Raw genomic sequence first — 12,213 nt, forward strand, 5'->3', positions numbered from 1 at the left:
GATTATCCAGAAAAATCGATCAATGAAAAATGATTTTTATGATGGTGAAAAAAAATCGAACCATAATTTCTTATCATAAATTCACAAAAAAAAATCGATATAAAAACAAGAAATCCTTTTAGAGATTAGACATTTTTTTTTCTTTTTTGATATTTTTCAGGGTATTTTCTTTCTCATACGGATTTGGCCATATAGGCTTTCTTTCTATAAATTTCGAATTTGTTCCTTTTTTTTCTTAATTTAGTTGTTTGAAAAATTTAATTTAAAATTTTGTATTTTTTTTTGTAATTTTATTTAATTTGTGATTATCATCATCATCATCATCATTTGAATTAAAATGTCGATTCCAGAATTGAACGATGAGCAACAGAAATCATCGAATGAACATGGTGATTCTGTAACCACCACTCATACAACACCAATTACAAATGGTCATTGTATGGTAGTTGATTCGAATAATAATCATCAAAAACCGGATGAAATTTTTCTTTTTTCATCCGAATCGGTTGGTGAAGGACATCCAGGTTAGTTGAATTTTTTTTTTTTTTTTTTAATTTGGTTTTGGATCCTTAATGAATTTAGATATAACAAAATAATAAACATTGTTTTTTTTCCATTTAGATAAAATGTGTGATCAAATTAGTGATGCTGTATTGAGTGCATTTTTGCGATTAGATCCAAATGCAAAAGTTGCCTGTGAAACAATTACAAAAACCGGAATGATAATGGTTTTTGGTGAAATATCATCATCATCACATGTTGATTATCAAGATGTTGTCAGACAAACAGTAAAACGTATTGGTTATGATTCAAGTGAAAAAGGTTTTGATTATAAAACCTGTAATGTATTGGTTGCTATTGAACAACAATCATCGGAAATTGCATCTGGTGTACATCATGAACGTTCAGATGAAGATATTGGTGCCGGTGATCAAGGTATAATGTTTGGTTATGCAACAGATGAAACTGAAGAATGTATGCCATTGACTGTTGTACTTGCACATAAAATCAATGCAAAATTGGCCGAATTACGACGATCAGGTGATTTATGGTGGGCACGACCAGATTCAAAATCACAAATAACATGTGAATATCATGTTATTAATGGTCGTACAATACCGACACGTGTTCATACGGTTGTTGTATCGACACAACATTCGGAAAAAATATCAATTGATGAATTACGTCGTGAAGTAAAGGATAAAGTAATCAAAGCTGTTATACCGGAATGGTTATTGGATGAAAAAACACGTTATTATATTAATCCATGTGGTAGTTTTGTACTTGGTGGTCCATTTAGTGATGCCGGTCTTACTGGTCGTAAAATTATTGTCGATACATATGGTGGATGGGGTGCACATGGTGGTGGTGCATTTAGTGGTAAAGATCCATCAAAAGTTGATCGTTCGGCTGCTTATGCTGCCAGATGGGTAGCTAAAAGTTTAGTTAAAGCTGGTCTTTGTAGCCGATGTTTGGTTCAGGTATTTAAAACTTTTTAAAAAGTTTTATTTTTAAATTAATTAAAAATTTTTTAAAAATATAGATTTCATATGCAATCGGTGTTGCTCAACCAATTTCAATTACAATAATGGATTATGGAACCGGAACAAAATCAACAAAAGAATTATTACAAATTGTTAAAAATAATTTTGATCTTCGTCCCGGTATGATAATCAAAGAATTGAATTTACATGCACCAATCTATGATCAAATCGGTGCATATGGACATTTTGGTCGTGATGAATTTTCATGGGAACAGCCAAAAAAATTGGTTTTCTGATATCAAATGATTCGAATAATGATGATGATGAGGATACTATTATCAATCATTTTCTATATTAACAATAGTACATTATTAATTTTGAATAATAATAATAAAAATTTTCCATCAAAAAAATCCAAATTTTTTTCATTAATTTCAGAGTGCAAAGTTTATAAAAATTTGATGAAAAAAAAATAGATGACGTGCTGCCATCTACGCTGTTCAATTTAGAAATTCAATTTGAAAAAAAAAAATTTTTAATTCAATTTTTTTAAAAAACCACACAAACATTTACAACAATTTGTGGGAAATTTCATCCATCTACCCCCCTCTTTTCATTCACCACTTTTGCTTGTTTGTTTGTTTTTTTTAATCAGTATTTCCACTTGTTGCCATATGATTTGCACGTTGAAATGCTGCATCAACAGCACCACAAATACTTGAATGAACTTTACTTTTTTCTAATTGCATTAGACCATAAACAGCACCACCCGATGGACTACATGCTTCATCTTTTAAAAAATCTGAATTTTTACCCGATGAAATTAATGTTTGTGCAACCGATGATATCATTTTAGCTGTCAATTTTGTTGCATTATTTCTTGCCATTCCTAATTTTACACCACCATCTGACATTGCTTTTAAAAATTCCAATGACTAAGAGAGAAAAAAAATATAAAAAATGAACAGGGATATAAAAAAAACACTTACAAATGCCATTCCAGCACCAGCAATAATACAACAAATATCCATCATATCGGCTGTTAATTGTTCTAATTTACAAACACGTGATAATATATCACGTACTGGTTCAGCTAAATTTGTACTATCAGGTTCAACATCTAGATAACAATTACCAACACCATATGCAACCGATGGACTAATAACACAACGATGAAATTTTACTGAATATTTTAATGGATCTTCTGGATTCAATAAACATTGTTTAATCTGTTCGGTAGTAAAACCAAATACTAATGAAAGAACATATGCTGGATGACGCATATTTGGTATATAATTTGTTGTCAATGCAGCCGGCTGTGAACCACCAATACGATAAAGATTACGAATAACATGTGGATTTACACAGATGAATATTATATCACAATCAAATCGACCAAATATATCGATATTACGTTTTGATGTTTTTATACCTTTATATTCTTCTTTTAAATGTTCAACATTAGTATTACTTGGTGCTGCAACATGTATACGTTGTGCATCAACCCGGCCATATTTAACCAGTCCTTGAATAATTGCCTGTGCCATTTTACCTGCACCAATAAAACCGATTTTTGCTTGGCCAGAATCGGCCATTTGACGTGTTGAACTTTTACGTGATGTTTTAGCCATAATTCGTTAAGTTGATGATGATGATTTTTTTCACGAAATTAAAAAATAAAAAATTTGATTAACTTTGAAATCGAAAAAATAAATAAAACAATTCGAAAATGGAAACAAAAACAAAAAAACTAAAATCAAATCAAACCAAAAACAGTATAATGTTCTGAAAAACTTTATTGGTCAATGGTTTTTATATGGTGACAAAAATTTCATTAAAATTTAATTAAATTTCCAAAAAAAAAAATTCCCGAAAATTCATTGTTTTTCCCCCTCTGTTCAAAGTTTTTCCACAGCACGTTCATGATCATCAAGAAATGTTTCCATTGTTGGTTTTGGTTGACGTCTACAACGTAATTCTTGACTAATACGAAATTCTTTATCTTCATCACGTTGCATCAAAAATTGTATAACGGATAATGTTGCAACAGTAAATGGTAGAACAAAACAAACAATCGATCCACGTAGATAAACATTTGCCAAACCCCAAACAGCAAAAACATATGATAATATTGATAATGTTATTAATTGATTTGGATTTTCAGCATAAATAGCACGTACAATAAACATTAGGCCAAGTAAATCGGCAACAATAACCGATGTAAATGTCCACCATTTCCATGTGGTTACAGCTGAATTTTTTCTGGCATTTTCATACGACAGGTTATATTCCCAATCAGCTTGTTTAAAAATGAATATAAAAATCCATACAGATGAAATTAAAAATCCAATAGCCATCAAAAGATTAAAATATTTAACAAAACGATATTCCGGTGTACGAACATCTTGTGCATCATGTTGATAACGATATGCATAATCAATTGGATTACTATTACGTTGTTTTGCAACCATTTTTGCTTCAAAATAAATAAATCAAAATATATTCAAAATGACAAACTAATGATGATGAAGAAAAACTTTTTTAAAATGTCAAAAAACCAGAAAATAATGGCTGATATTGTTTGAAACAAATGGCAAAATGAATCATAAAACTTACCTGATTACCTGATTGATTGCATGTTGTTGTTGTTGTTTTTTGATTTGATTTGATTTGATGATAACAACAACAACAACAACCAATTTCGGTTTCTTTTGATCAAATTATCATCATCATTTGCGGTATCATAGGACTATTTCTACAACACATTAATCTGGTTACCTGGGTAACATGATCAAAATTAGATGCCGCGAAAATATCCGGCAAATTTTCAAACCGACCAATAAAAGGAAAAATCTCTCAATCAAGAGAAAACAGAGAACAAAGTTTGTTTTTTTTTTTTTTTTTTGGTTTAATCAATCAATTTTCAATGAATTTTTTCCATCACTAAAATATTGGAACTTCATTTAGGCATTATCATTTTGAAATGAAAAAAGAGAAAAACAAAAATTTGAAAATTTCCAAGGAAAAAAAACGAAATGATTGAAAAACACTAATCACAATAATTTTTTTTTTGCTTTTTTTTTGGATACAGAAATTGATATCTTTTTTTGCAAAATTTTCGTGTGCGCACGTGTGTAAAATGTGAATTAAAATAAACAAAACAAAACAAAAAAACACGAATTTTGCAAATTTTTTTTCAATGATAATATTTAGAGATAAAATTGATTGATTAATAATTACAAACACAATTTTTAAAAACAGATAAAGATTATTATGAAATTGATTAATCAATCGATTGATTGATTGATTTTAAGGGATCAAAAAGTTTCTTTTTTTTTAATTTTTTGTTCCATTTGATTATTTTTTTTTTCATGTCGAATTTGTTTTTTAAGTTTTTGATAATTATTTGTTTTGTTTTTTAATTTAGGATTCATCATGATTATATATATTTTTTTCTATATATGGAAGTAGAGTTATGTTTAGTTGCGAATGTTGTTGGTGTATCATTAGAGGCATCAATTTCTATTCATTTAGACAAATTGTTCGAACTAATTGTTCACATACAACATATGGATCCATATTTGATGCTGGTCGTCGATCTTCAAGATAACCATAACCATCATCGGCAACTTGTCGAGGAATACGAACTGAAGCACCACGATTAGCAACACCATATGTAAATTTATCCATTGAACTGGTTTCATGGCTACCGGTCAAACGACGTGCATTATCAGCACCACCACTTGGATCATATTTGACAATATGTTTGGCATGATTCTTTTCCAATTTTTTACAAGCTGATTCAATTTCAGCCATACCACCTTTTTCACGCATAGCTTTGGTCGAAAAATTTGTATGAGCACCGGCACCATTCCAATCACCAGGAATCAATTTGGGATCAAATGTAACAGCAACATGAAAATCTTCGGCAACACGATGTAATAAGAAACGTGACATCCATAGATCATCACCAATCGAAATTCCTGGACATGGACCGACCTAATAATATGAATAGCACAAAATTATTAAACAAATGAAAACCAAAATTGAAAAATCAATTTTGTTTTACCTGAAATTCCCATTGTGATGGCATTACTTCGGCATTTTCACCGGCAATCTTAACACCAGCATACATACATGCACGATAATGTGCTTCAACAATATCTCGGCCAAATACTCGATTAGCACCAACACCACAATAATATGGACCTTGTGGTCCGGGGAAACCACCTGTTGGCCAACCTAATGGTTTATGACGATCGGTACCATCCAATAATGAATATTCTTGTTCAATACCAAACCATGGTTCTTGATCGGCAGCCATATCCATAACAACATTACAAGTATGTCTAGTATTTGATGGTGTTGGTGTTTTATCATAACGAATTGTTTCACATAAAACTAATTTATTATTGCCACCACGAAATGGATCATTATAAACTTGTACCGGGAATAGATAAACATCAGCATTTGAACCATCCGATTGATAGGTTGATGATCCATCAAAATTCCAAATAGGTAATTCAGATGCATGTTTTGGTACAAAACTCAATGTTCGTGTTTTAGCACGAAGACCTTGACGGCCATCAATCCAAACATACATTGCCTGTACAACATTATCTGGTTGTCGAAGGGCCATATATCTAGCTAAAAGGCCAGCATTCGATTCCAAACTGGTTAAATTTTGCATACTGATTTCTATTTCAAACACAAACAAACAAACAAACAAAAAAAGTAGGAAAATAAATTTGAGAATAAAAATCAAAACCAAATAAACAAAAATATTTATAATTGGAAAAAAAATTTTGAAATGAAAATAAAATTTGCGGTATATAAAGGAATAAAGTTTCCTGGAAAAAAGCGTTTGGTTATGTTGATGGGTGGATAATATTATGTGTGTTTGTGGTGTATGTATTTGATGAGGGGAATTTTCTGATAAGTGATGTTTGGGAGAAGAAAAAACTACTGATATAAACAACAAACATCAACAAACAAACAAACATACAAAGAGTAAAAGAGTAAGAGATTAAATATTGAAAAAAAATTTGATTGATTGATTCAAAATGATGATTTTAGAAATGAAATTGAGAGAGTCGAGATGATGTACAAAAAATGATTAAATGATGGTTTATTCAATTGAATTCAATAATGATGATAATGAGGATTGAAAAGAAGAAAGCGAAATGGAAATCCTTGAAGCATCTATCTTTCTTTCTTTTTTCAAAAAAAAAAAATATTGTCGTCATAGTATGTGTTGTTGTCAGATGATAACAACAGCCGATTCGAATATACAGACAAACTGAAAGGAGATAAACATAAGACATTCAGAAAGAAAAGTCTGATATTATCAGTATCATCATCATCAAATACCATGATTTTTTTTGAAATAATATCTTTGCTATTTGAATCTTTGGTGGCCAGTGAAAAAAAAACTAACATTCGATTCCATTTCAACTCAAGTTGGTTCTCATCATCATCATATTTCAACACAACCCAATCAACCAAAAGAAAAGACCTACAAAACACCCCCTTTGCTTATCATCATCATCATCATTTTCAATTTTTTGAAAGCAAACAAACATTATGTTTGGTACATCTCAAATACAAGTTTTCAAGTATAATGGATAAAAATCATTATATAAACAGAGTGAGAGAGAAAAGTAAACAACAGACGAAAATCAATAAATCAAATCAAAATCAGAAAAAAAGATTGAAAATTCCCAATTGCCAAAATATGAAATTAAAAACCAAATATTGGAGAAAAAAAAAGATAATCAAAGCAAAAAAAAAAAGTTTAGTGGGTGCTGTTTTCCCGAAAAAATATGATCAAATCATGATCACAATGATGATGATGATGATGATGACATCCAATATTATTGATTTAATTAGGTTTTTATTTTTATATAATTAACCATATTCGGAAACTAAAAAAATATCGATAACTAAACACAGACACCCAGAGATAGAGATATCTAAAATGAACTAATAATGATGATGATCACATGATGATCAGATGATTTCATCAAAATGCATAATATTTAATTATCATCAATTGATTGATTGAAAATGAACAAACGAAACGAAAAAAAATGTAATTAAATTCAACAATGGATTTTCATTTTGGATGTTGCCGCTGCAGCCATGGGTACTATGGAAATTTTCATAAAAAGTTTATCATCATCTTTCAAACACACACCATACATACAACTAGACATATGAATGGCAAAGATTAACATTTGTCAAATGCATGATTTATTTTTTTTCTTCTTGTGATTTAAATGATGATTATGATGATGATGATGAATATGAAGGATGGAAAAATTTTGGCTGAATTTTTTTTGATTTCAATTAACCATTTCATCAATCAATTCAATATATTCATTCTCTCTTTGTTTGAAGGTCAAATCAGTTTGTTTTTTGTTTTGTTTTTGTTTTCATTAAAAACAAAAAACAAACTGACAACAATCCATTTCCCTTTTGGCTGTTGATAGTTTGCTGAAATGTAAAAAAAACCAAAACAACAACAACAAATATTGGAAGGTTTAGGATTGCCGTTTATTAAAAAAAGAAAAAGAAATCATCATCAATGATAATTTGTAACAAAAATTACATTAGTAAACACTTGGTAAACATAGAATTAATTAATTTCAATCATCAACGGAAGAAAAAAGGAAAAACTAAAACTTTCTTTTTGACCATGAAAATTCTTTTTTGATATTATCATCAGAGAGAAAAATTACGAAATTCTTTTCAAGAATTTCTCTCTTTTGTTTTGTTGGCATCAAATCAATCTGATTAAGGTTATGACATTTTTTTCAGTGCAAAAAAATGTACATTTGACGCACACACGCATCAAACCTACACTCACATCTGTTGAATGGATGAATGAAAGAAATATTCAAAGAGGAAAAAAACAAGAAGAAAAATGATATAAAATGAACCACGCGTAAAATGATGAGAATTGAAAAAGGTTTACGACAATAAATCATATTACAACACTATTAAGGATTTAATGGATGCATATATTTTTTTCGAAAATGTCATCATTGTCATCTGGTTAATGTTACTAAAAATAATATCACTAAAATATTATTCATTCATTCATTCAGTAAAAGTAGAAAAATGAATCGATTTAATCGATGAACAAAATAAATTTTTTAAAGAAAAAACAAACAACAAATTTCGAAACTTTTGAATTGAAACACAAAGACAAAAACATGCCAAGAATTGAAGAATATGCAAATATGAAAATAATCATTCGATTTGATTGAATCCAATCGATTCGAATTCGATCAAATCGAATGTAATAATAATTTTAATTATTAATAATAAGGAAATACAATTTTTATTTCTATTTATAAGAAAATTGATTGATTGATATTGATTTTTTATTTCGATCAAATCAAATCAATCGGAATAAATTTAGAAATTTTTTTTCTATTTTACAAGTGCAAAAAAAAACTTACATTTTGATTGATTGGGATGAGACATACAAAAGTAACAACAACAACAAATTACAAGATTGAAACTAGCAAACACAGAAACACAGAGAGAGAGAGAACCTTACGCAACTAAACATTCAATAAATCAATAGATCAAAATGTGATAATCATTTTGACTTTTTTTTTCAAAAAAAACTCGAAGTAGTCATTATCAAGTACCGTTTGATTTTGTTGTTTAAAATTTTGTTTAAAAAAAAAAGAAATTCATTCAAACATCGTGATTGGCGCGAGCGCGTGTGTGGTTCCGCTTATGACGCCGAATGAATAACAATTGAAATAAAAATTCGAATGATTTCCACCTTCATCAATCAGAATAGAAATGATGATGATGACGAAGTTTTTTCTCTTCAAAGAACAGAATATTTTCAAAAAGCAGGAAAAAAAATACATTACTAAAAATACATTATTCAACGTATACGCAATGTGTAATTATTGTTGTTTTAGATTTCGTTCATTGCCATCATCATCATCATCATTTTAGGATTTTGACATTGATCATCATCATCATCATGAAATTTCATTAAAATTGAATTTTTTTTTAATTCAATGAAATTTTTAAATGAATATCAAGGCCAATGTCATGACCAAAAAAAAAACGTTCGAATGTAAACATTCGAAACTCAAAAACGTTCGAAACTCAAAAACGTTCGAATCTCAAAAACATTCGAATTTTGGGTTGGTCCGGATTTTGGATTTGAAAAAAATGATTTTCATAAAAACAAAATTTTACAAACAAAAAACTTACCCAACATAATTATTTTTGGTTGTTTGTTTTGTTTTGAAAACAAAACAAAAAACAATATTGATTTTTAACTTTCAATCAATCGATAACACGATTTTGATTTGAAAAAAAATTTTGTTGTTGTTTGCGGTTGTTTCCCGTCGATAATAAGGATGCTGATTGGGTGATAACGGTGTGTGTTGTGAAATAACACATCAAATGATGAAATTATCAATGGCGAAAAATGAAATTGAATTTGATTTTGGAAATTCGTTTCAAAAAAAAAACGAAAACGAAAAAATGTTCCCGGAAATAAGATTCGGTCCCTTTTTTGCAAGCAATATATTTCGAAGAAAATTTCCTAATTGACAACAATCATCATCAACAAAAAAAAAACTCAAAACTTTTTACGCATGTTTTTCGCCAAAAAATCAAAAAAAAAAGGAAAAAAGCCACAAATATTTCAAGAACGTGACTTGCTAAATTGAAAACAAAAAACAAAAAAAAGAAAACAGAAAAAAATCTATATAAAATGAAAAAACTATAGAATTTCTAGCTAATTCAACAGAAGAATTGTGAATATAAAATGACATAAAGCGAGAGAAGAGAAAAAAAAGAACATTTTTAACACAAAATAAACATAGACACAACATATATATCCTGTGAATTGGGCTTCTTCATTTTGTTTTTCTCCTGCAGTTTGTTTCTCGTGGTAAAAATGAATTCCTGTTCTGTTCTGTTCTCACTTTGGAAAAAAAATCAAACAAAAAAAACATTGATGCCAGCCAGCCTGCCAGCCAACCATTATACCATAATTTGTTGATGATGGCGTCATTTTGCTTCGATGGTTGCAAAATAAAAAAAAACGGTAGTGGTAATTTTCAAAAACAAAAAATTTTCAAAAACAAAATGATGATGATGATTCAAGGATATTTTGCAAAATTATATATAGCAAGAATCAGATTCTTGCTAACAATAAAAACAGAGAAACATGATGATAAGTAAACATGCGCGAATGAATTGGAAACTTTTACGAAATATTGAAAATTTATTGATTGAACTCTTTTCGCGTATATTTTTTTGGTGATTTTTCATTTCACATTTCAACAAGATAATTATATATCGATCGATCAGATCAGATCTGCAGATCAAATGAATTTCAATGTCACAAACAGACACAAAGACTATATATTTTTTTTTTTGAATTCGAATTGGTTCGAATTTTTTTGTGTTCGATTCGAAAAGTAAAGAACGAATTGAATAATCGAATATCAATCGATAGAATCGATTGTTTCATTATTATTCATTCAGACAAATTGTTCGAACTAATTGTTCACATACAACATATGGATCCATATTTGATGATGGTCGTCGATCTTCAAGATAACCATAACCATCGTCGGCAACTTGTCGAGGAATACGTACCGATGCACTACGATCAGCACCACCATTTGGATCATATTTGACAATATGTTTGGCATGATTCTTTTCCAATTTTTTACAAGCTGATTCAATCACAGCCATACCACCTTTTTCACGCATAGCTTTGGTCGAAAAATTTGTATGAGCACCGGCACCATTCCAATCGCCGGGAATTGATTTCGGATCAAATGTAACCGAAACATGAAAATCTTCAGCAATACGATGTAATAAGAAACGTGCCATCCATAGATCATCACCAATCAAAATTCCTGGACATGGACCGATTTGAAATTTCCATTGTGATGGCATTACTTCAGCATTTTCACCGGCAATCTTAACACCAGCATACATACATGCACGATAATGTGCTTCAACAATATCACGACCGAATACCCGATTAGTACCAACACCACAATAATATGGACCTTGTGGCCCGGGGAAACCACCTGTTGGCCAACCTAAAGGTTTATTACGATCATTACCATCCAGTAATGAATATTCTTGTTCAATACTAAACCATGGTTCATGTTGTTTGGCAACCATATCCATAACCAAATTACATGAATGTCTTGTATTCGATTTTGTCCGGCTAAAATCTTCTAACAAAGTTTCACAAAATATCAATCGATTATTATCACCACGAAATGGATCATTATACATTCGGATTGGTAACAAATAAATTTCAGAATTTATTTCCGTCAAATAAGTTGAATGACCATCAGTTGTCCATGTTGGTAATTCGGATATTGATTTTGGTTGAAAATTTAATGTTTTTGTTTTTGAACGTAATTGTTGACGGCCATCAATCCAAACATACATTGCCTGTATGTTTTTCGTCGGTGATTGTTTTAATTCAAAATATTTTTCCAAACGATTCATCATGATTATGTCTCTCACAACAAATGAAAACTCTCGTCCAAAAACAACAACAACCAAAGGACAATATTGTTTTGCAGAACGGTCGATAGACTTTATTTTAATCAAAAAGAAAAATTTTATCAATCAAAATGGATATCGGTTTACATTGGAATTTTTTCTATTTAGAAAAAAGAAGAAAAAAATACGAAGTAAGTTTATGTATTTT

At 29.7% G+C, this 12,213-nt stretch overlaps 5 protein-coding genes across 8 annotated transcripts; 1 reads left to right on the plus strand and 4 right to left on the minus strand.

Annotated features, from left to right (window-relative positions):
* The first annotated feature begins 135 nt into the window (after positions 1 to 135).
* LOC113798138 (S-adenosylmethionine synthase-like) lies at positions 136 to 1,897 on the plus strand. Its single transcript, XM_027348623.2, has 3 exons — positions 136 to 524; positions 622 to 1,481; positions 1,544 to 1,897. Exons 1-3 carry the CDS (start codon positions 338 to 340, stop codon positions 1,778 to 1,780), a joined length of 1,284 nt encoding a protein of 427 aa, XP_027204424.2. The 5' UTR covers positions 136 to 337; the 3' UTR covers positions 1,781 to 1,897.
* Positions 1,898 to 2,001: 104 nt separating this feature from the next.
* Positions 2,002 to 3,253, minus strand: LOC113798129 (pyrroline-5-carboxylate reductase 3-like). The gene is made up of 2 exons (XM_027348615.2): positions 2,474 to 3,253; positions 2,002 to 2,419 (listed from the first exon to the last, which is right to left on the minus strand). The coding sequence occupies exons 1-2, from the start codon at positions 3,113 to 3,115 to the stop codon at positions 2,132 to 2,134; spliced, it is 930 nt and encodes a 309-aa protein (XP_027204416.1). The 5' UTR covers positions 3,116 to 3,253; the 3' UTR covers positions 2,002 to 2,131.
* Positions 3,254 to 3,262: 9 nt separating this feature from the next.
* LOC113798130 (uncharacterized) lies at positions 3,263 to 4,321 on the minus strand. The gene is made up of 2 exons (XM_075822669.1): positions 4,101 to 4,321; positions 3,263 to 3,960 (listed from the first exon to the last, which is right to left on the minus strand). Exon 2 carries the CDS (start codon positions 3,953 to 3,955, stop codon positions 3,383 to 3,385), a length of 573 nt encoding a protein of 190 aa, XP_075678784.1. The 5' UTR covers positions 3,956 to 3,960; positions 4,101 to 4,321; the 3' UTR covers positions 3,263 to 3,382.
* Positions 4,322 to 4,654: 333 nt separating this feature from the next.
* On the minus strand, positions 4,655 to 9,873 carry LOC113798128 (glutamine synthetase-like). 4 transcript variants are annotated; one of them, XM_027348610.2, is made up of 3 exons: positions 9,732 to 9,873; positions 5,554 to 6,182; positions 4,655 to 5,483 (listed from the first exon to the last, which is right to left on the minus strand). In XM_027348610.2, exons 1-3 carry the CDS (start codon positions 9,736 to 9,738, stop codon positions 5,007 to 5,009), a joined length of 1,113 nt encoding a protein of 370 aa, XP_027204411.2. In that variant the 5' UTR covers positions 9,739 to 9,873; the 3' UTR covers positions 4,655 to 5,006. The 4 variants fall into 4 exon arrangements, with proteins under 4 accessions (XP_027204411.2, XP_027204413.2, XP_075678782.1 ...); XM_027348612.2 differs by lacking the exon at positions 9,732 to 9,873 and adding an exon at positions 8,951 to 9,073; XM_075822667.1 differs by lacking the exon at positions 9,732 to 9,873 and adding an exon at positions 7,681 to 7,714.
* On the minus strand, positions 9,852 to 12,140 carry LOC113798147 (glutamine synthetase-like). Its single transcript, XM_075822668.1, has 2 exons — positions 10,518 to 12,140; positions 9,852 to 10,068 (listed from the first exon to the last, which is right to left on the minus strand). The coding sequence occupies exon 1, from the start codon at positions 12,009 to 12,011 to the stop codon at positions 11,007 to 11,009; it is 1,005 nt and encodes a 334-aa protein (XP_075678783.1). The 5' UTR covers positions 12,012 to 12,140; the 3' UTR covers positions 9,852 to 10,068; positions 10,518 to 11,006.
* Positions 12,141 to 12,213: the final 73 nt, after the last annotated feature.

The sequence above is a fragment of the Dermatophagoides pteronyssinus genome, unplaced genomic scaffold (genome assembly GCF_027571235.1).
Source record: "Dermatophagoides pteronyssinus isolate colony J.1.1.1.1 unplaced genomic scaffold, Derpt_VIB-CSIC_2022.12 sq0019, whole genome shotgun sequence".
In the NCBI taxonomy this organism is placed as follows: Eukaryota; Metazoa; Arthropoda; class Arachnida; order Sarcoptiformes; family Pyroglyphidae; genus Dermatophagoides; species Dermatophagoides pteronyssinus.